At 39.4% G+C, this 20,000-nt stretch overlaps 1 protein-coding gene across 7 annotated transcripts in view; it reads left to right on the top strand.

The window, feature by feature from the left end:
- Positions 1-13,720, top strand: part of plcb4 (phospholipase C, beta 4) — a 71,915-nt gene extending 58,195 nt beyond the window's left edge. For 5 of the 7 annotated variants that reach the window (XM_058756510.1, XM_058756507.1, XM_058756509.1 and 2 more), the window contains 12 exons: positions 2,615-2,703; positions 2,784-2,922; positions 3,194-3,246; positions 3,501-3,566; positions 3,662-3,777; positions 3,864-3,939; positions 4,611-4,786; positions 8,371-8,472; positions 8,559-8,616; positions 9,544-9,630; positions 9,784-9,820; positions 11,925-13,720. In XM_058756510.1, coding sequence (XP_058612493.1) covers positions 2,615-2,703; positions 2,784-2,922; positions 3,194-3,246; positions 3,501-3,566; positions 3,662-3,777; positions 3,864-3,939; positions 4,611-4,786; positions 8,371-8,472; positions 8,559-8,616; positions 9,544-9,630; positions 9,784-9,820; positions 11,925-12,013 — 1,088 coding nt within the window. In that variant the 3' untranslated portion in view covers positions 12,014-13,720. The remainder of the gene's footprint in view (positions 1-2,614; positions 2,704-2,783; positions 2,923-3,193; positions 3,247-3,500; positions 3,567-3,661; positions 3,778-3,863; positions 3,940-4,610; positions 4,787-8,370; positions 8,473-8,558; positions 8,617-9,543; positions 9,631-9,783; positions 9,821-11,924) is intronic. The other 2 variants (XM_058756513.1, XM_058756511.1) reach the window with 1 other exon arrangement.
- Positions 13,721-20,000: the final 6,280 nt, after the last annotated feature.

Raw genomic sequence — 20,000 nt, 5'->3', positions numbered from 1 at the left:
CGGAGGTGGATGCTGCTGTTTGGGAACACAGTCGTCTAACAGTTCTGGGAGGCAATTATACAGAAATACTTTGATGACAGACTGCTCGGGCATTTCAGAACGACCATAACAACATTTCAGATGCTGTGGAACGAGATCGTTCTGCTGGTTAGTCAGGTTTGCCGTCACATGACTGTTTTTGATGCGCATGGAGGAATTTACTCGGCAAATGCGTTTCCATCTTCCATTACTCACATTAACCCTTTCTCGCACAAGTCAAAAACCACCTGAAGAGAGCATAATTTTTTTTTTGTGAATTAAGGGATTTTTATTCGTAATTTGCCGTTTCCATCACTCGTTTCTGATGCGGTACTTCAAAATGCGCATAAAAACAGGGTGATGGAAACATAGCTAGTGACAGGAAGTGACATCACGGGTGCAGCGGCTGATGCTCACAAGCGCTTGTCCAGCGAGGCGCACAGAGTCTACTTTACTGAAACAGTTTTAGTTCTTTTTGTTTATTTTTTTTTAACAATTTATACTTTTTATGATACATAGGTGAGGAAAAAAAATTATTAGAAATTAAAAATTTAAATGAAATTAATATAAAAATAGGCAAAAGGGAAGCAATAATGAAAATAATCAAACAAACCTATAAAATAAATGTAACATTAAAATCGAAAAATATGAACATACCTATGCTTGCATACACACGTGTATATACAGGTGCATCTCAATAAGTTAGAATGTTGTGGAAAAGTTTGTTTATTTCAGTAATTCAACTAAAATTGTGAAACTCATGTATTAAATAAATTCAGTGCACACAGACTGAAGTAGTTTAAGTCTTTGGTTCTTTTAATTGTGATGATTTTGGCTCACATTTAACAAAAACCCACCAATTCATCTCAACAAATTAGAATATGGTGACATGCCAATCAGCTAATCAACTCAAAACACCTGCAAAGGTTTCCTGAGCCTTCAAAATGGTCTCTCAGTTTGGTTCACTAGGCTACACAATCATGGGGAAGACTGCTGATCTGACAGTTGTCCAGAAGACAATTATTGACACCCTTCACAAGGAGGGTAAGCCACAAACATTCATTGCCAAAGAAGCTGGCTGTTCACAGAGTGCTGTATCCAAGCATGTTAACAGAAAGTTGAGTGGAAGGAAAAAGTGTGGAAGAAAAAGATGCACAACCAACCGAGAGAACCACAGCCTTATGAGGATTGTCAAGCAAAATCCATTCAAGAATTTGGGTGAACTTCACAAGGAATGGACTGAGGCTGGGGTCAAGGCATCAAGAGCCACCACACACAGACGTGTCGAGGAATTTGGCTACAGTTGTCATATTCCTCTTGTTAAGCCGCTCCTGAACCACAGACAACGTCAGAGGCGTCTTACCTGGGCTAAGGAGAAGAACTTGACTGTTGCCCAGTGGTCCAAAGTCCTCTTTTCAGATGAGAGCAAGTTTTGTATTTCATTTGGAAACCAAGGTCCTAGAGTCTGGAGGAAGGGTGGAGAAGCTCATAACCCAAGCTGCTTGAAGTCCAGTGTTAAGTTTCCACAGTCTGTGATGATTTGGGGTGCAATGTCATCTGCTGGTGTTGGTCCATTGTGTTTTTGTCACTGCACCCGTTTACCAATAAATTTTGGAGCACTTCATGCTTCCTTCTGCTGACCAGCTTTTTAAAGATGCTGATTTCATTTTCCAGCAGGATTTGGCACCTGCCCACACTGCCAAAAGCACCAAAAGTTGGTTAAATGACCATGGTGTTGGTGTGCTTGACTGGCCAGCAAACTCACCAGACCTGAACCCCAGAGAGAATCTATGAGGTATTGTCAAGAGGAAAATGAGAAACAAGAGACCAAAAAATGCAGATGAGCTGAAGGCCACTGTCAAAGAAACCTGGGCTTCCATACCACCTCAGCAGTGCCACAAACTGATCACCTCCATGCCACGCTGAATTGAGGCAGTAATTAAAGCAAAAGGAGCCCCTGCCAAGTATTGAGTACATATACAGTAAATGAACATACTTTCCAGAAGGCCAAATATTCACTAAAAATGTTTTTTTATTGGTCTTATGAAGTATTCTAATTTGTTGAGATAGTGAATTGGTGGGTTTTTGTTAAATGTGAACCAAAATCATCACAATTAAAAGAACCAAAGACTTAAACTACTTCAGTCTGTGTGCATTGAATTTATTTAATACACGAGTTTCACAATTTGAGTTGAATTACTGAAATAAATGAACTTTTCCACGACATTCTAATTTATTGAGATGCACTTGTATATATCTGTCTCGATGAGGATTAGTCAAATTGAGTGTTCATAACGAGTCGTTCAGTTTCAGTCGTTACTGTCATTTAAATGAATGTTTAAACTGAAGAACGGAATTATAATTTATTCATCACTCTGGGGGGATTTAAATATTTATATTGAATTATGTTTTTTTTGTCTCTCTGGGTCTGACTACATGTTATTTGCATTTTTTGTAATTAGTTGAGAATATGATCTGCTTATTGATCATGTGACGCGGTGGAGCTGGAATCACGTTCCGCTGGTTTCGTTCAGTTGTATTTTGTCTCATGGCGGCTGATATCAGTGTGATTGTGTGTTTCTGTCGTGTTTTCCAGCCATCGTTGATGCTCTTTCTGATCCAAAGAAGTTCCTCACCATCGCAGAGAAACGCGCCGACCAGATGCGAGCTCTCGGGATTGAAACGGTGCGTTTAATGTTGAGTCTCTGAAGTGTGTGTTTGTTTGTGTGTGTGTGTCCTGATGTGTGTTTGTTTTGGCGGTGCAGAGTGACATCGCAGACGTTCCCAACGAAAACTGCAAGAGCGATAAGAAGGGAAAAGTGAATCAGGTGAAGACTAACGTGACGCCGCAGAGCAGCTCCGAGGTGAACGCCACACAGAACAACGTCAGCGAGAGCAAACGCGGTGAGATGCGCACACACACACACTCTCTCACACACACACTCGCACACACACATGCACACACACACACACACACACACACACACACACACACTCTCACACACACACTCGCGCACACATGCACACACACACACACACACATGATCACAATATAACACAAAGCTAAAGAGACAATATATTTGGATATTTAAAATTAGTTCATGAAAGTTATGAATAATTCAGCAGGTCTGACGATAAAATTTGCATCATTGAAGTTTGTTTCTTCTGTTTCCAGATAATTCTGCCATTGTGAATCAGGTGAACATTGAAGATTTGAAGCAGATGAAGGTAAAACATTCATGTACACAGTATTGGATTATTTTGCACCAGTGCTGGTGATGAAACGCTGCATCATTGGGGTTTTTGTCATGATGTCAATAATCAAAACATTATAAAGTCTGATTCATTATTGTTAGTCAGTTTGTTCAGGATTGACTGATTCGTTTTGATTTCTGCATTTCACTCTTTGTAGTTTTGCTTTTTGTAAAGTGTCTTTTTTGAAAGAATAAACCTCAGAAATCCCACAAATCTCTTTTCTCTAGACCTTCATTAAACTGATGAAGAAGCAGCAGAAGGAACTAAACACGCTAAAGAAACGTCACACTAAGGTCAGTGACATGGTCAGACCATCATTAGAACACTGTTTCTTTCTGGAAGGATTCTTGTCCGCGGATGAGATGATGAACGCGTCTTCTGCTCGCAGGAACACAACACCATGCAGAAATCACACTGCACACAGGTGGACAAAATGGTGGCTCAGCATGACAAGGAGAAGTTCACGCTGGAGAAGCTGCTGGAGAAGGCCATCAAGAAGAGAGGGTGAGTGAAGCATGATGGGAAACATCAGCTGCCTCTTCTGCATCATCTCAGTCATTCAGTCCTGATGTTATTGTTCTCCGTTTTAGTGAAAACAACTGCTCCGAGCTAAAGAAGGAGACGGCCATAAAGGTCGAGACGCTCACGACAGACCATAAAGAAAAGGTACGGAAGAAAATCCCATCATGCTTTGTGTCTTATAACTTACTTACTCGCCCGTGGAGCATTTGGCCAAATTAAACACAACAATGACATAATCGCATGCTCTGTTCTGACTGGTTTTAGCACGTGTGCAGGAATCAGTATAAGAATTGGCTTCAGTAGGTTTGTTTACATGCACTAATTTAAATAATTAAAGTAGTTCTAAATAATTCTGAACTGATTTCAGTTTTTGAAAGTTCTGTTTATATGAAGCCTAAACTTTACAGTCTGATTCACATGTTTGTTTACAAGTGTATTACCTGAATTCTGAACAAAACTACAGCGCATACAAAACCACTGTGAAAATGTCACTGGAGCTCCTGCCAATGTAATTGTTTTAGATCATCGCTTCACGCTCTTCACCGAGCGCTTCATTGATCATTAAAGCCAATCACAGATGTATCTGTTGAGCGCGTGAACACAATGACCAATTAGCGCTGTTTAAGAATCCACTCAACAGCGCTCAAATCTTAGCGGGAAATGGACGTTTTTAAAATTCCAGTACCGAATGGTATCGCGGTCGGTACTTTTGACAACACTAATGGAAACCCCAGCCGTCTGTGTTTGAATGGTTTTTATTCACAGTAGAGTTTGTCAGCAAGTGTGTCTGTTGTGCTGGTGTTTCATCCTCTCAGGTGAAGGACATGGTGGCGCAGCACACTAAAGAGTGGTCAGAGATGATCAACTGTCACAGCACAGAGGAACAGGAAATGAAGGATGCCCATGTGACGCAGCAGTGTGAGCTCCTCAAGAAGCTGCTGGCCAGCGTTCAGGAGCAGCAGACACTGCAGCTCAAGCTCATCCACGAGCGGTGAGAGACACTACCGACACACGTGTATTCACTGTACGCTAAACTACCATCACTACCATGACTATCATCATTGTCATCACTACCGTTACTATCGTCACTACTGTCTCTATCATCACTACCATCATTATCATTACTACCATTACTATCATCACTACCATCACTATCATTGCTACCATTACTATAATCGTTACCATCACTACCAAGACTATCACTTTCATCACTACCGTTACTATCGTCACTACTGTTTCTATCATCACTATCATCACTATCATCACTACCATCATTATCATTACTACCATTACTATAATTGTTACCATCACTACCAAGGCTATCACTTTCATCACTACCGTTACTATAATCACTACTGTCTCTATCATCACTACCGTTACTATAATCACTACTGTCTCTATCATCACTACCATCACTACCATTACTATAATTCTTACAATCACTACCAAGACTATCACTTTCATCACTACCGTTACTATCGACACTACTGTTTCTATCATCACTACCATGACTATAATCATTGTCGTCACTACCGTTACTATAATCACTACTGTCTCTACCATCACTACCATTTCTATAATCGTTACCATCACTACCAAGACTATCACTTTTATCACTACCGTTACTATAATCACTACTGTCTCTATCATCACTACCGTTACTATAATCACTACTGTCTCTATCATCACTACCATCACTACCATTACTATAATTCTTACAATCACTACCAAGACTATCACTTTTATCACTACCGTTACTATCGTCACTATCATCACTACCGTCACAATCATCACTACCTTTACTATCATCACTATAATCGTTATCATCACTACTGTCACTACCATCATTATAATTACTACCATGACTATCATCACTACTGTCTCTATCATCACTACCATTACTATAATCACTACTGTTTCTATCATCACTACCATGACTATAATTATTGTCGTCACTACCATTACTATAATCACTACTGTCTCTATCATCACTACCATTACTATAATTCTTACCATCACTACCAAGACTATCACTTTTATCACTACCGTTACTATCGTCACTATCATCACTACCGTCACTATCATCACTATAATCGTTATCATCACTACTGTCACTACCATCATTATAATCACTACCATGACTATCATCACTATAATCGTTACCATCACTATCATTACTACCATCACTACCGTTACTACTATTACTATAATCGTTACCATCACTACCAAGACTATCACTTTCATCACTACCGTTACTATCGACACTACTGTCTCTATTATCACTACCATCACTATCATTACTACCATTACTATAATCGTTACCATCACTACCAAGACTATCACTTTCATTACTACCGTTACTATAATCACTACTGTCTCTATCATCACTACCGTTACTATAATCACTACTGTCTCTATCATCACTACCTTTACTACCATTACTATAATTCTTACAATCACTACCAAGACTATCACTTTTATCACTACCGTTACTATCGTCACTATCATCACTACCGTCACTATAATCACTACCTTTACTATCATCACTATAATCGTTATCATCACTACTGTCACTACCATCATTATAATTACTACCATGACTATCATCACTACCATGACTATAATCACTTTCATCACCACCGTTACTATCGACACTACTGTCTCTATCATCACTACCATCACTATCATTAGTACCATTACTATAATCGTTACCATCACTACCAAGACTATCACTTTCATCACTACCGTTACTATCGACACTACTGTCTCTATCATCACTACCATCTCTATCATCACTACCATCACTATCATTACTACCATTACTATAATCGTTACCATCACTACCAAGACTATCACTTTCATCACTACCGTTACTATCGACACTACTGTCTCTATCATCACTACCATCACTATCATCACTACCATCACTATCATCACTACCATCACTATCATTACTACCATCACTATCATCACTACCATCACTACCATTTCTATAATCGTTACCATCACTACCAAGACTATCACTTTTATCACTACCGTTACTATAATCACTACTGTCTCTATCATCACTACCATCACTACCATTACTATAATCACTACCATCATTATAATCACTACCATGACTATCATCACTATCATCACTACCGTTACTATAATCACTACTGTCTCTATCATCACTACCGTCACAATCATCACTACCTTTACTATCATCACTATAATCGTTATCATCACTACTGTCACTACCATCATTATAATCACTACCATGACTATCATCACTACAGTCTCTATCACTACCGTTACTACTGTCACTACTGTTACTATCATCACTACTGTTTCTATCATCACTACCATGACTATAATCATTGTCGTTACTATAATCACTACTGTCTCTATCATCACTACCTTTACTATCATCACTACCATTACTATAATTCTTACCATTACTACCAAGACTATCACTTTCATCACTACCGTTACTATCGTCACTATCATCACTACCGTCACTATCATCACTACCTTTACTATCATCACTATAATCGTTATCATCACTACTGTCACTACCATCATTATAATCACTACCATGACTATCATCACTACAGTCTCTATCACTACCGTTACTATAATCACTACTGTTTCTATCATCACTACCATTACTATAATTCTTACCATCACTACCAAGACTATCACTTTTATCACTACCGTTACTATCGTCACTATCATCACTACCTTTACTATCATCACTATAATCGTTATCATCACTACTGTCACTACCATCATTATAATCACTACCATGACTATCATCACTATAATCGTTACCATCACTATCATTACTACCATCACTACCGTTACTACTGTCACTACTGTTACTATCATCACTACCATTACTATCATCATTATAATTGCCATCATAACTATCATCATTATATTCACTACCATGATTATAATCACTACCATCACTATCATCACTACCATCTCTGTCATCACTACCATCTCTATCATCACTATCATCATTATAATCGCCACCATGACTATCATCACTATTATCACTACACTATTACCATTCGTTTCCTAGGTGTTCTCAGCACTAAAATATTTTATCACCACATTGCACCTATATTCAAAATCTGTGAATGGAATCGACCTGTTTGTATTGTTTGTTTATGACGAAAGCTGTGAGTGTAGTGAGTACTACGGTTGAGCATAGTATGCTAATATCTGCTGAATCTGATTAACACACGACATGAATATATTCATCTGGGCCAGTGTTCTCCTCTTTATAATGCTGATGTGGAGTCTCATTAGGATGGAGATACAAGGCCGGCTGCCATAATTAACAGGCATTAATGTTGCATGAGTCTCTGTAAGTTCAGGAGGAGAGCGGCCCGTCCATTCAGCTCAAGAGTCTTTGTTAATTACATTGATAATTCCCCTCGCATGAACCCGTTCTCCGTTTGTTCTGCAGCCGGATCTCCATGAGAAAGAGCCGTGACCCTTGAGTATGAGATGATGTTTCATATTCATCACTGATTCTCTGGATTGTGTTCTGAACATGTCTGTATTGTGATCGATCGACAGGCAAAGCAAAGAGATGAAGGCCAATCAGGCGAAGACATCGATGGAGAACAGCAAAGCCATCAGCCAGGACAAGAGCATCAAAAACAAGGCGGAGCGCGAGAGGTGTGACACGACACACGGACGCTGCAGTGTGATCAATAAATCATCGTTTGTCACAGTTTAATGGGTTCGGTGTGTTTGTGTTGCAGGAGAGTTCGGGAGCTGAACAGCAGCAACACCAAAAAGTTCCTGGAGGAGAGAAAAAGGGTTGGTTGATGGTCTTCAGTGCTAGCGGATGATTACGGCTCCGTTCTGTGAAGAATGGTTTTTGTTCAAGAGGTTGATGCAGTATAACTGCGTTTGTCACAAGATGATTTTGTTGATGTACGATTAGGAGTAAACACAGTCCCAGAATCAAAAGACAGACTTTCTGTGGGTCTTAATTCACCCTTCCACAAATTAAGGCCTAAAAAGGTCTTAAATCAGAGCAGAAAGTCTGAAATTCATGAAGTCACGGCAGTAAATGTTGCATGAATGTCTTCCTCAGTATTTTTGTCTTGTTTTCCAGTACAAATATCCTTAAATCAAGATACATTTACTGAAGAAGCAAAATGAAGATGTGAAGTCTTGTTTTCTGAGAAAACTATAATCGTAAACTCATTTTGATCTTTTTCTCAGAAAGCGAGACTTCATATGTTCAGTCAGTTTCTCCAGTAAATGTATCTGGATCTTTGGACATTTGCACCGGAAAACAAGACAAAAATACTGAGGAAGAGCATCCGTTTTTTGCAGATCGATCAGAAGGTTTTTAAAAGTTATTTCCATACTCAGAGGTATTGTTTTTGTGAAATGAATGAAAAGGTAATGCAGGATATCTCAAGATACTGAAGCCTATTTCTTGAGATTAGGATGTATTTTTAATTAATTAATTTTTTTTTTTCATTTAAATGATGCAGTAGTCAAGTTGCATTTATTTCTACAGCGCTTTATACATTGCAGAGTGTTTCAATGCAGCTTCACAGAGATAAACAGTAAAATAACGGTTTTAATGTTGCAGAATTATTGTGATTCTCTGTATATAAATCGCTTGTGAAAGGCTTCAGATGAAAGCATCTGTTAAATGAATGTTATGATGTGCATGTAGAACATGAATCCTGTGAAGATGATGATGTTGACGTTCATGTTCTTCCTCAGCTGGCCATGAAGCAGGCGAAGGAGCTGGAGCAGCTGCAGAAATCTCAGCGAGAGCAGCTGGAGAAACTCGAGAAGTTCAACGAGCAGGTAAAAGCTCGGGCCGGCTGTCCTTCACGCTCCGAGCCGGGGATTTTCAGAACAGCGCTGCCCTCCTTTGATTTCATTTGATTTGTGTTTTGTCCTCCATTACTCATATTCTGAAGCCATTCCTTAAATATGATTTGCCTTTTCTTTGAACAGCTTTTGAAATCACATCATGCAAACAGTCAGACTCAAGGTAGGCTCGCTCATTGCTCTCCTCTGTCTTCAGTTTTCTCCATCTGTCTCCTTTCTCTCTGATTGACTCTTATTACTAAACAGAGATTTACTCAGAGACAACTAGAGACGCCGCGGTGAGGGAACTTTACCAGCGGTTATTAAACACTGCACATTTGACAGGATCAGATGTTAGAGACTCTCAGGATCTGAAATAAATAGTAAACGACAATCAAAACAGCAGCGGGTAATGTAAATGGCTGAACACTGTGTAATAACGATAACACAGACTACCGTGATAAACCTATTGACAACTGTAGAGAGAGAGATATATATACTAATCATGCCTGATGAATTTATGAACCTGTTCAAAGTTTCAGTATCACTTACGGTCATCACACCATTGTTCTGTTTGTTCAAACACACGCTGCGTTCTGCTTTCGGTGGTGTTATGAAACGACTCTCATCGCTGTCCTGAAGTGCCCACATGAGCTCTTCCACACCGTGAGTCACGCGCCGTTAGTCCGCAGCAGCAACATTGAGTCACGGGAATCATGAACATAAGAATAATGATTCTGATTCCACTACTTTATGATTCCATTAATGAATATTTTAGTAATTCCGCTGATTTAGTTTGGTGTTGAACATGATCAAAGTAACCGTTCGAAATGTTCAGAGAGTGAACGAATCACTAGATTGATTCAGTGAGTCTTCAGATGATTCAGTTGACTGTGGTTTTCCTGTCATGTGACACATACATGCCCCCTTCTTCCTTCCAGAGTTTTTCAAATATTTATTTTCTGCTGCTTTACTGCTTCTTTTTATAAATTGGCTGAATAAAGAAAATAATATACTGGGACGGCACGATAACCGTTAAACTATTAATCAGTTATTTTACTCAAAAAATATAATTAATTATAAAGCAACATTTGCACTGCATGAAAGAGAACTGTTATCGGAGCAGAATATGTCAGAAGAGATTGTTAAACTCCAGCTTACATGTGTGCGGTGTTTTCTGTTTTTTCTGTAATGCAGAGAGCGTGTGCGCATGGTTGCCAGGTTGGGAGGATAAAGTTAAACACTTGCAGAAAATGTATCGATTTAAGAGAAAAGCTCTGGCAACTACAGCCATGAACGCTCGAGGAGGCTCGGTACCAGTGCAAGATGAATTCAGATTAAATATTTTCAGGATAAATAACCAGCAGGCAAATATCACAGATGATTTCACTTAATAAATCAGGAGAAGCAGAAATCGTGATTATGATTACATTACGATTTATCGTACAGCCCTACAATATGCTAAACTACTTTTTTTTCCTCTGCATTATGACCTTCATAACAAAGTTTCACAAAAAAAAATACACCTCTGAATACACCTCTTAACAATTTGTGACCTGTGCTGGCAAAATGAGTCACAATGAGCAAATTTAAAAATGAGATATTTCCATGTTCACATTCTCCATTAAAAATTATTTTTCATGTAAAATCTCCATAACCTTCAAAATTTGTTATTATAAATTAGAACAGATACAAAAAAAAAAAACAGAACAAATATAAGAATAATGCATTACCTTTTTTCATTTTACATCTAAACAAAAGCATTCAAGTAAGAACAATAAATAATCGTATGTAAAAATCACTTTAGTGTGTTCATTACAAATAAATTAATTATTAAAACTACAAAAGCAGTTCAAACAAGTGCATTCTTTTATTGTTAGATGAACATTAATGGCAGTGATGTAGTCATTGGGCCTGTAACACACTCGTATAGCGTTACACATCCGATGATTTCCCCAACATTTCCAAAACATTAACTTAAGACATAACAGATTATGTTTGCTTGAACTTAAATACTGTAATTCTGTGTATATTTATCAGGATTGCGCGCAGTCTCAGAAAACAAACAAATAAAGATCATTTTAGATGTTTAATTACTATTTGGAGCGTTGGGACGAGGGCTTAATGAACCCATTTTTGTGACATCACTTTTTTTGCCTGTAGCTCAAATCAAAATGAGCTCGTGCGCATTCACACTCGTTCTGCCAGCACAATACGAACAGCATTTTAATCATTGATGCGTGACTCTAAATGAAGGAACGCAGTGTAAATCTGCTGTGCTTCTCCAGGCCAAAGACATGCAGAAGATGGTGAAGCTGGAGGAGGACATGGACCGCAGACCAGCCACGGTGGTGTAAGCGCTCCATCCGTCAACTGAAGCCAAGCGAAGCGTCTTCATCTGTGCTTCATCCCGACTCCCGCTCCTGAACCCCTGCAGTCTAAACCCCGCCCATTCTCCCTACCTCAGCTCTAGCCCCGCCCACCGCGGATAACTCCTCCTCTGCAGCGGCGTCCAGCCAATCCGGCTCTCACCGTAGCTCCGCCCACGCTGCTCAGACCAGCTCCTGAGGAGGCGGTGAACACGATTTTCTACACCATCATCATCATCTTCATCTTCATCAGCAGTGCTGCAGCCATTATGGGTCGACAACTCAAAAGTGTTCTTTGTGAACTTCAAGTCGTATCTTAACTGAGCTAGTAAACCGTAGCAGAGTCGGGCGACCGGACGAGTCTGATTAGTGTCACAGCGTGTTTCTCCCGTCCTGAGCACTTTATATGTGATAGGATGTCAAGGATCTTTGACGATGTAGCAGAGCTCTAGCTTTCCTCTGTACACTACGAATGTAGACGCGTCTGGAAGCCAGATCACACGAGTGTTTTTCATCTGTTCCTGTACGCACACCTCGTTTTACCCGAGTGTTGTTTTATTTTCGAGGTTTTAAAGGAGTTTGCGGATCGCTGGTTCTGTTCGGCGAGGTGCTATCGTGAGAACCCTCCTCGCACGGATTGGGAAGGACGCGACTCATCGACGCAAACCATTCGGCACGACACTGAACTTTGGTTGCACTTGTGTTTGTGTTTTTTATTTTCAGGTGTAATCTATTGGTACTTGTTTTAAAGAGAGGTGATTGTACGCTGCAAAATAAATCATGTTTTTAGGCACTTTTGTCTTGTTTCGACCAGTAAAAATAACTAAACAGCCAAAAGATATTAAGTCTTGTTTTCTGAAATCTGTGTCAAAATGAAATGTGTCGCTGGTCAGATAAACGTTGTTGTTTTTTCCGAGCCCATTTGTTCTCGTTTTAAGCTTCAGATTTCTCCGAAAACAAGACTTCGTATCTTGTGTCATTCTGCATCTCCAGGAAATGCATCCTGATTTAAGGATGTTTAGATATTTGTGCTGGAAAACCAGACAGAAACATCATGTTTTGCGGTGTAAATCCCTGCCGGTGTGTGCTTTTATTTGAGGGCTTCTGAGATTTTCTGTGTATTGGTTGTTGTGAGTTTTCCATCCGTCGTTTTTATTCCCTTTCTTCTTCGTTTTCTTTGCATCATGTTTTCAAGTGTTTGGCGGTGACCACATATCTCGTGTGAATGCAAAGTGCTTTAAAACTCCATCGCTTACAAATGTGCCACTATATGTCAGGTAGGACGTTTAAATTATTATTTTACATGATAAATGCCAAAATAAGGGGTTATTTATATGAAGATGCATATATAAATATATTCTAGTGAGTAGTTTAAGACTACATTTGGTTTCTTAGAAGCTTTTTGCACTAGCTGAATGTTTTCTGTTGTGCGACGTCCACGTAGACTTTTGCTCTAATATTATAGTTTGCGGGAAAAGCAGATTATTTTTGCAGAACTGTCGCGCTCTGAATTTCATCCGTTTCTATTCGTTTGTCTCCTGAGCTTTCTGTAGCTTCTCAATGAACCATGCTGTAAGTGCTTTTGTATTTATAAATATATATATCGTATTTGTCAAACTTCTAGCAATGAAAATACTCAAAAAATACTGTTGTTATCCTGCTACTTTAATACTGTTTTATAGTATGTGTACCAATAAACTATCCCAGGTGTTAAATGAAAACGGTTGCAGGTGTGTTTATTGTCTGGACAGGGTCATTCATCAGAGCGCTGGATGATGTCTGTCTGCATCCTTGAAAAGCGTTACTTCTGTAACGCTGTACTAACCAGACACGACACGGCTGGAACAACATCGTACAAGCTATTACAGTGATCATCTCAGGTACTGATTATATGCTTTATTCGATGCTAAAAGGGTTTGAATATCATTTCAGTAGCCACACTGAAAGCAGCAATGGATAACTGACCTCGGATCTTCTGCTAGCTAATGTAACATACAGAAACAAAGAATCTGCTCCAAACGTCTGTTTTCTTTATTCAGAGTTGATCTAGACGTGTATATGGAAGCTAACCAAATTTAAAGGTTAATTTTCTCATGGGATTTGTATTTGTGTGTACTTTTTCTTAGTTTTTTGTTATAACTGTACTGTCTTAATGTTTTGAAGTTTTGTACTGTTTAATAAACAAACATTAATCAGAAAATAGGATTCGCCAACCCACTCAAAAGTGCCGATCTGAATAATGATTCATGAACCATAAATTCAGATCAGGGGTCTCATCTATAAAACTCCATAGATTTCAACCTAGAAGTTAAAAGCCAGAACCTGCGCGAAAATCCCTTTATAAATCCCGGTCCGACTCCTCCCAGAAATCACCGTATATGGAGCTTACAACGCCTAGTTTTACTACACATAACCTCATCTGCATATCATTTATATGCATATTCCCATCCAGGTGACACCATGTTTAACCCCGTCAAAGATTAAAGACATTAAGGAAATATGAGATACGGATTATAAATGCCATTTGTGCCATACATTAATTTTTATTGCTAAAAATCATTCAGTATCCTTATGTTTTAGAATAAATATATCAAGATAAAAACAAAAACTGTTTAAAAGAGTTATCAGATAAATATTTTACTATAGAGTTGATCTCATTCTTTTCCACCGGCCAAATAGTATTTCAATTGTTTTAAACAATTCAAATCAAACTAAATGTGTGCAGTATTGCTGATAAGGTGAACATCTTTTAGCTGTTATTAGTGGAAACAGATGAAGCTGTATTTAATGCAGTGTAAAATTGTCTGACTCGGCAGGGTCACTAACAAAGTATTTTAAAAAGGAAACGTGTAAATCTTACCATTTTCAGACACTTTTTGACTTTATCAGTTTGTGTAAATCCACGTGGGGTTCAGTGTAAAAAAAACAAAAATCACACTTGTCTAGTACAAATATGTTGCTTTGTTTATTACAGTGTATAGATTTTTTTTTATTTACCCCAAAAGAATTTAAGTGAAATGTGACAACATGCCCCGTAGGTGGAGTACATTGTAACATTACCATATGACAGCTTAAAATGTTATCTGATCTAATGAAGAAAAAAAATAAAGTAATTTTGGAGTTTGATAATGATTGCAAGCATGCTTGGGACAGCCCTGATCACAACACACAGCTATACACTATACTTCATAACAATATGTGGCCAAATAGATGAAGAAACATTCAGAAAAACACGCAGATACACTCCCCTTCCTCCACACACAGCTCTCACAGAACACCAGACACACAAACCAGCCGCAATGCTTTACATTTCTTGAAATAATCATTTCTGAACATTAAACATTGGCTGTCTGTCTTCATTCACCCGTTTCTCATGGTTGCTCATTTAGATTCATAGAAGTAAACAGTGTAAATTACATCGCTGGTGTCATATAATAGCTCGAATAGTTCTAATAACAGCAGGGCACTTTGTAACAGTGTTACGACGTTCCCCGTCTGCGCAACTGGAATTTAACCCTTGTGCATCCTTATGCACATTTTGTCTTTTTCTGTTTTGTGTTTTTTTGATAATTTTGCCTGTGTTAGTGCCAACTGCATACATTTGGGCACAAGTGTGTATTTTTTATTAGAATTTTAATATTTCACCTGCATTTGCTTTAATACATTTATTTTACCCTAGGTACAAAAAATAGTAACACTCAGGACCTTAAGGACAAAAATGTCCCCATTAAAATGGCAATTTTTAATCCCAGGGCCATTTAACTATAAAATGATGCAGTCTTGGTTAATAGGTTTTCATTCTGTTGGCATGGCTTCAAAATTAACATTTTCTCAGGTTTGTTGTATAAAGCAAATATATAAATGGGGCTGCATGAGGCGCTGGGGAGCTACAGTTCATTGAGGGAACCATGAATGTACTGTGACATACTGAAGCAGAGCATGATCCCCTCCCTTCTACTCCATCATGATAATGACCCAAACACTTGCTAAAGAAGCTGAGGGTAAAGGTGATGGACTAGCCAAGCATGTCTCCAGACCTAAACCCTGTCGAGCATCTGTGGGGCATCCTCAAACAGAAGGTGGAGGAAAATATTGACATTTTGGGCCCAATTTGGACATTTTCACTTAGGGGTGTACTCACTTTTGTGGCCAGCGGTTCAGACATTAATGGCTGTGTGTTGAGTTATTTTAAGTTGACAGCAAATTTACACTGTTATACAAGCTGTACACTCACTACTTTACATTGTAGCAATGTATCATTTCTTCAGTGTTGTCACATGAAAAGATATAATAAAATATTTACAAAAATGTGAGGGGTGCACTCACTTCTGTGAGATACTGTATATTTTATATAAAGAATTGCTCATGAATCATTTTCATAAACTTAAGCCTCTATAACTTTTTTGGTTTCAATTTTTACAACTTTTTTAACTTCAACAATAATCTGCCAAGGATCTTCTTTAAAATCACACCAAACTTAAGTCTGTACTACCAAGCTTCAAGTGTTTATGACAGTTTTTTGACACTGATATTTTTGACCTCTATGAACCTGTGTGTAACTTTCAATTGATGCACAACTAGTTGGAGTCTTCTTAACGAAGCATTAAAGATTCATTAAAGAGATTCGAGCAGATTTGTCTCATTTTAAATGAATACTAAAAACTGAGATGAAAAATTTACTTCAGCCAGAAATGTACTTTCGCTATGTTAAAGTTAATATTCAGCGATATCTTCAAAAGATTTTTGAATTTTGGCGCACTTTTTTCTCTATAGAGTGTTGATATGGCAACTAGTAAATACTGTAAATTTTGTTGGAAATATTCAAACCACGTGTTTTTCAACTAACCCCGCGTTAGTTTGTGCCCCGCGCTCCCCTACATCCACAGTTTTACTACAAATACCATGGTTAAACTAAGGTTAGTGTAGCAAAACCATGGTTTAACTGTATTAACCATGTTTTTTTTATTTCCTTTGTAGTAAAACCATGGTTAATTTTCATGAGAGACTGTCGGTGGTCGTCTCTGTTGAGTATGTAGGTTGAGAGTGTGTAGATGGCAAAAACAGACTCATTTATACAGCGCTTTTTACAATGCAGATTGTGTCAAAGCAGCTTTACAGTATTAAAAAAAGGGAAATAGTGTGTCAAAATTTCTCTGAGCAAGACTTCACTGATATCTGTCAAACAAAATGCCTACAGCACCGTCACTGAAAGTAGTGTTCAATGTGCAAGGCTGCAAATGTGTGATTTAGCCATGAAGACGACATCCGTCGGTGTCTTGAGTCGTCTCGGTCTCCAGCACAAAGAGCAGCAGCGCTCCAGTCAATAATTGGCGCACGTGTATTCATACGGTTCAGTCAGCGTGTTTCTCTGAAGCCCTTATTAAAATCAGCACATTAATACACATCCACTTACGAACAATAAAGTGTGATAATGAGATTCACGTTGTCGTGGAAACAACAAAGCGCAGCAGTATAAAGCAGATCTCCATCAGCCTCCATCAGGAAACATGCTCAAACCCTCGGACAAGTGCGGCTCCAAAACTGACACCAGAATCCTTCTGGACGCCATCTCCAACGACAAGATCCACCTCGCCAGGTTCGTCCTAGACGCTCTGGATGGGAAAATCATTGACTCCGAGACGGAAGGGGCGCAGACGCCTCTGATCTCCGCCGTGTTTCTCCAGGATCCGCCGGCGAGATGCAGGTTCCTGAATCTTCTGTTGCAGAGGGGTGCGAAGGCGAACCTCCCGGACGAGAGCGGACGCACGGCGCTGAGCTACGCCTGCGAGATGGGACACCTGGACGCGGTGAAGATCCTGGTGAAGAACGGCGCGGATCCCGAGGCAGCGGACTCCTGGGGAAACACCGCGCTCATGTACGCCGCCGTGGCCGGACACTCGGCCGTCGTGGAGTTCCTGGTACGCGCTTTCAAGAGGCTCGGTCTCCAGATCGACCGGCAAAACAAGGTGGGCAACTCTGCCGTGGAGGTGGCCAGGTATCTCAGACACACTGACTGCTTGCAGGCGCTTCTGAGTCACTCCAGGAGAGTTCACGACGGCGATGCACTCGCTGAGAAACTCTCCGCTGTGAGCATCAGTGAGGAGAAGCCTCCCCAGATCCATGCATCTGAAGACAGGACTCGACTTGCCACCCGTAAACGATCCATCAGTTCACGGAGGAGAATCCAGTCGATGGACTCCATTGAGGAATACGTGAGGGAAGGTGATGCTTCATCACCACAAAGCCGGATGTTCTCTGCTGCTTTCACCCCAAAACCTCCTCAGAAACACGGAGAGCATCAGTTCCCCAACAATCACCTGCCTCCGCTGTTTTACTCGCCCAGAGCCTCCAAAACGCCCTCGAGTTGCTCGCCCGCTTCTGGTCCTCTTGGCATTTTATTAACTCCTTTCAGCAAAGGAGAAGCAAACGAGAAAGCCAAGAAGCTGGCGTCCGACGCGCCCGTCAGAAGATTTGATGACCATTACTATCAGAAAAGGTGCAGTTTGCCGACTAGCACTCTCGCTCTGGAGCGTCTCAAGCCGCTACGCAAAAGTAAAGCCGGGTTTGAGCACGACTCCCGATCTCTGAGCACCCTGCGGCTGTTGAGGAGATTCACCTTCCCAGAGTTCAAGAGGAGCAGCAGAGGGTCTCCGGAGGCTCCAGAAGCGGCCGGCCGCTGCGTCCCAAGGTCAGAGACGTTTCCGCTGGGAAACGAGCACCCTCAAGTAGGGAGCAAGCCGAGCATCGACAGCATCAGCGCGGTCAAGTGTGAGTTTGACCTTCAGTTTAAAGCTGCTCCAGATGTCTGAGGAGAGACTGAACGTCTGTGATGAGCACTAACCTACTAACCAGTGCTGTGCCGACTCACAACATACGAGCTTGGAATAAATCACTCCTTTAGTTTCATGTCATTTATTCATTTAGCAGACACTTTTATCCAAAGCATTTATCACAATGGTATGTAGTTACAGTCAAACCAAAAATTATTCAGACAGCAGATATCATTTTTGACATTTTTTAACTAGCGGGTGCAGGACACTATAGTTCATTTATGTAAGTGAGGAGAGCAAAATACAGTAAACTGTTACATCTTATACCCAAAAATTCTTCATATAGTGGACTACCAGTAAAATTGATAAAAATTTGGGAGCCATGTTTTGCTTCAGTGTTTTTCTTTAATTGCTAATGTGATCTTTTCCACCGCAGACTGAACTAAATGAAGCATTGTTTGGTAATTAGTTGAGCTAAATTGGTATTATATAATTGTGTTCTTAAATTTAACAGCTGACAGATATTCAGCTGAATTCATTACATACCTTTCTGTCAAAGTTATCTGACGTTATCACGATGAATTTGTTCCGACACAGTTTAGAGCTCTTCTCATATTTTATTACCATTTTCTATACTATAGTGAATAAACCGTGATGTAATGTGAGAAATGTTGAAGGTGTCTGAATAAACTTTGGTTTGACTGCAGCTCTGCCTGACCAGCAGCTTTGAGACTGACCAGGCCTGTCTGTGTTTCACATCTCGTGTTTACCTGTCATGTCATTGTTTTTTTTGTTTTTTTATTATATTACATTTATTTATTATTTTTATATACGTTTTTACTACTACTATAATACTACTCGTTTATTTTAGGGCAGACTGGGGCTAGTTGTCACAGTGGGCTTAATTTTATTTATTTTTATCTTTTTAAGTCAATTTCTTTAGACAATATTGAATATTACACTGTTATCGACCAGGATTTTTTTCTCCTCCTCCTGTCACGCTCTACGGGGTAAGTTGTCACAGTGAAACCTGACTCTGAATATTCAAACATTAAATTATGAAATAATTCAAGAGACGGTTAAAATGTAAAAGCTGACATACAAATATCTCTCTTACTAATATCTCTTATGAATTTCCAAAAAAATACAAAATAAGTGTGCTTTACTGTTTTAACGTATTGCTCGAAACGATTCTATTTTAAGACGCATTCATGAGATACAGATC

The sequence above is a fragment of the Onychostoma macrolepis genome, chromosome 20 (assembly GCF_012432095.1).
Source record: "Onychostoma macrolepis isolate SWU-2019 chromosome 20, ASM1243209v1, whole genome shotgun sequence".
NCBI lineage: Eukaryota > Metazoa > Chordata > Actinopteri > Cypriniformes > Cyprinidae > Onychostoma > Onychostoma macrolepis.
This window is presented reverse-complemented; position numbering and strand designations above follow the sequence as displayed.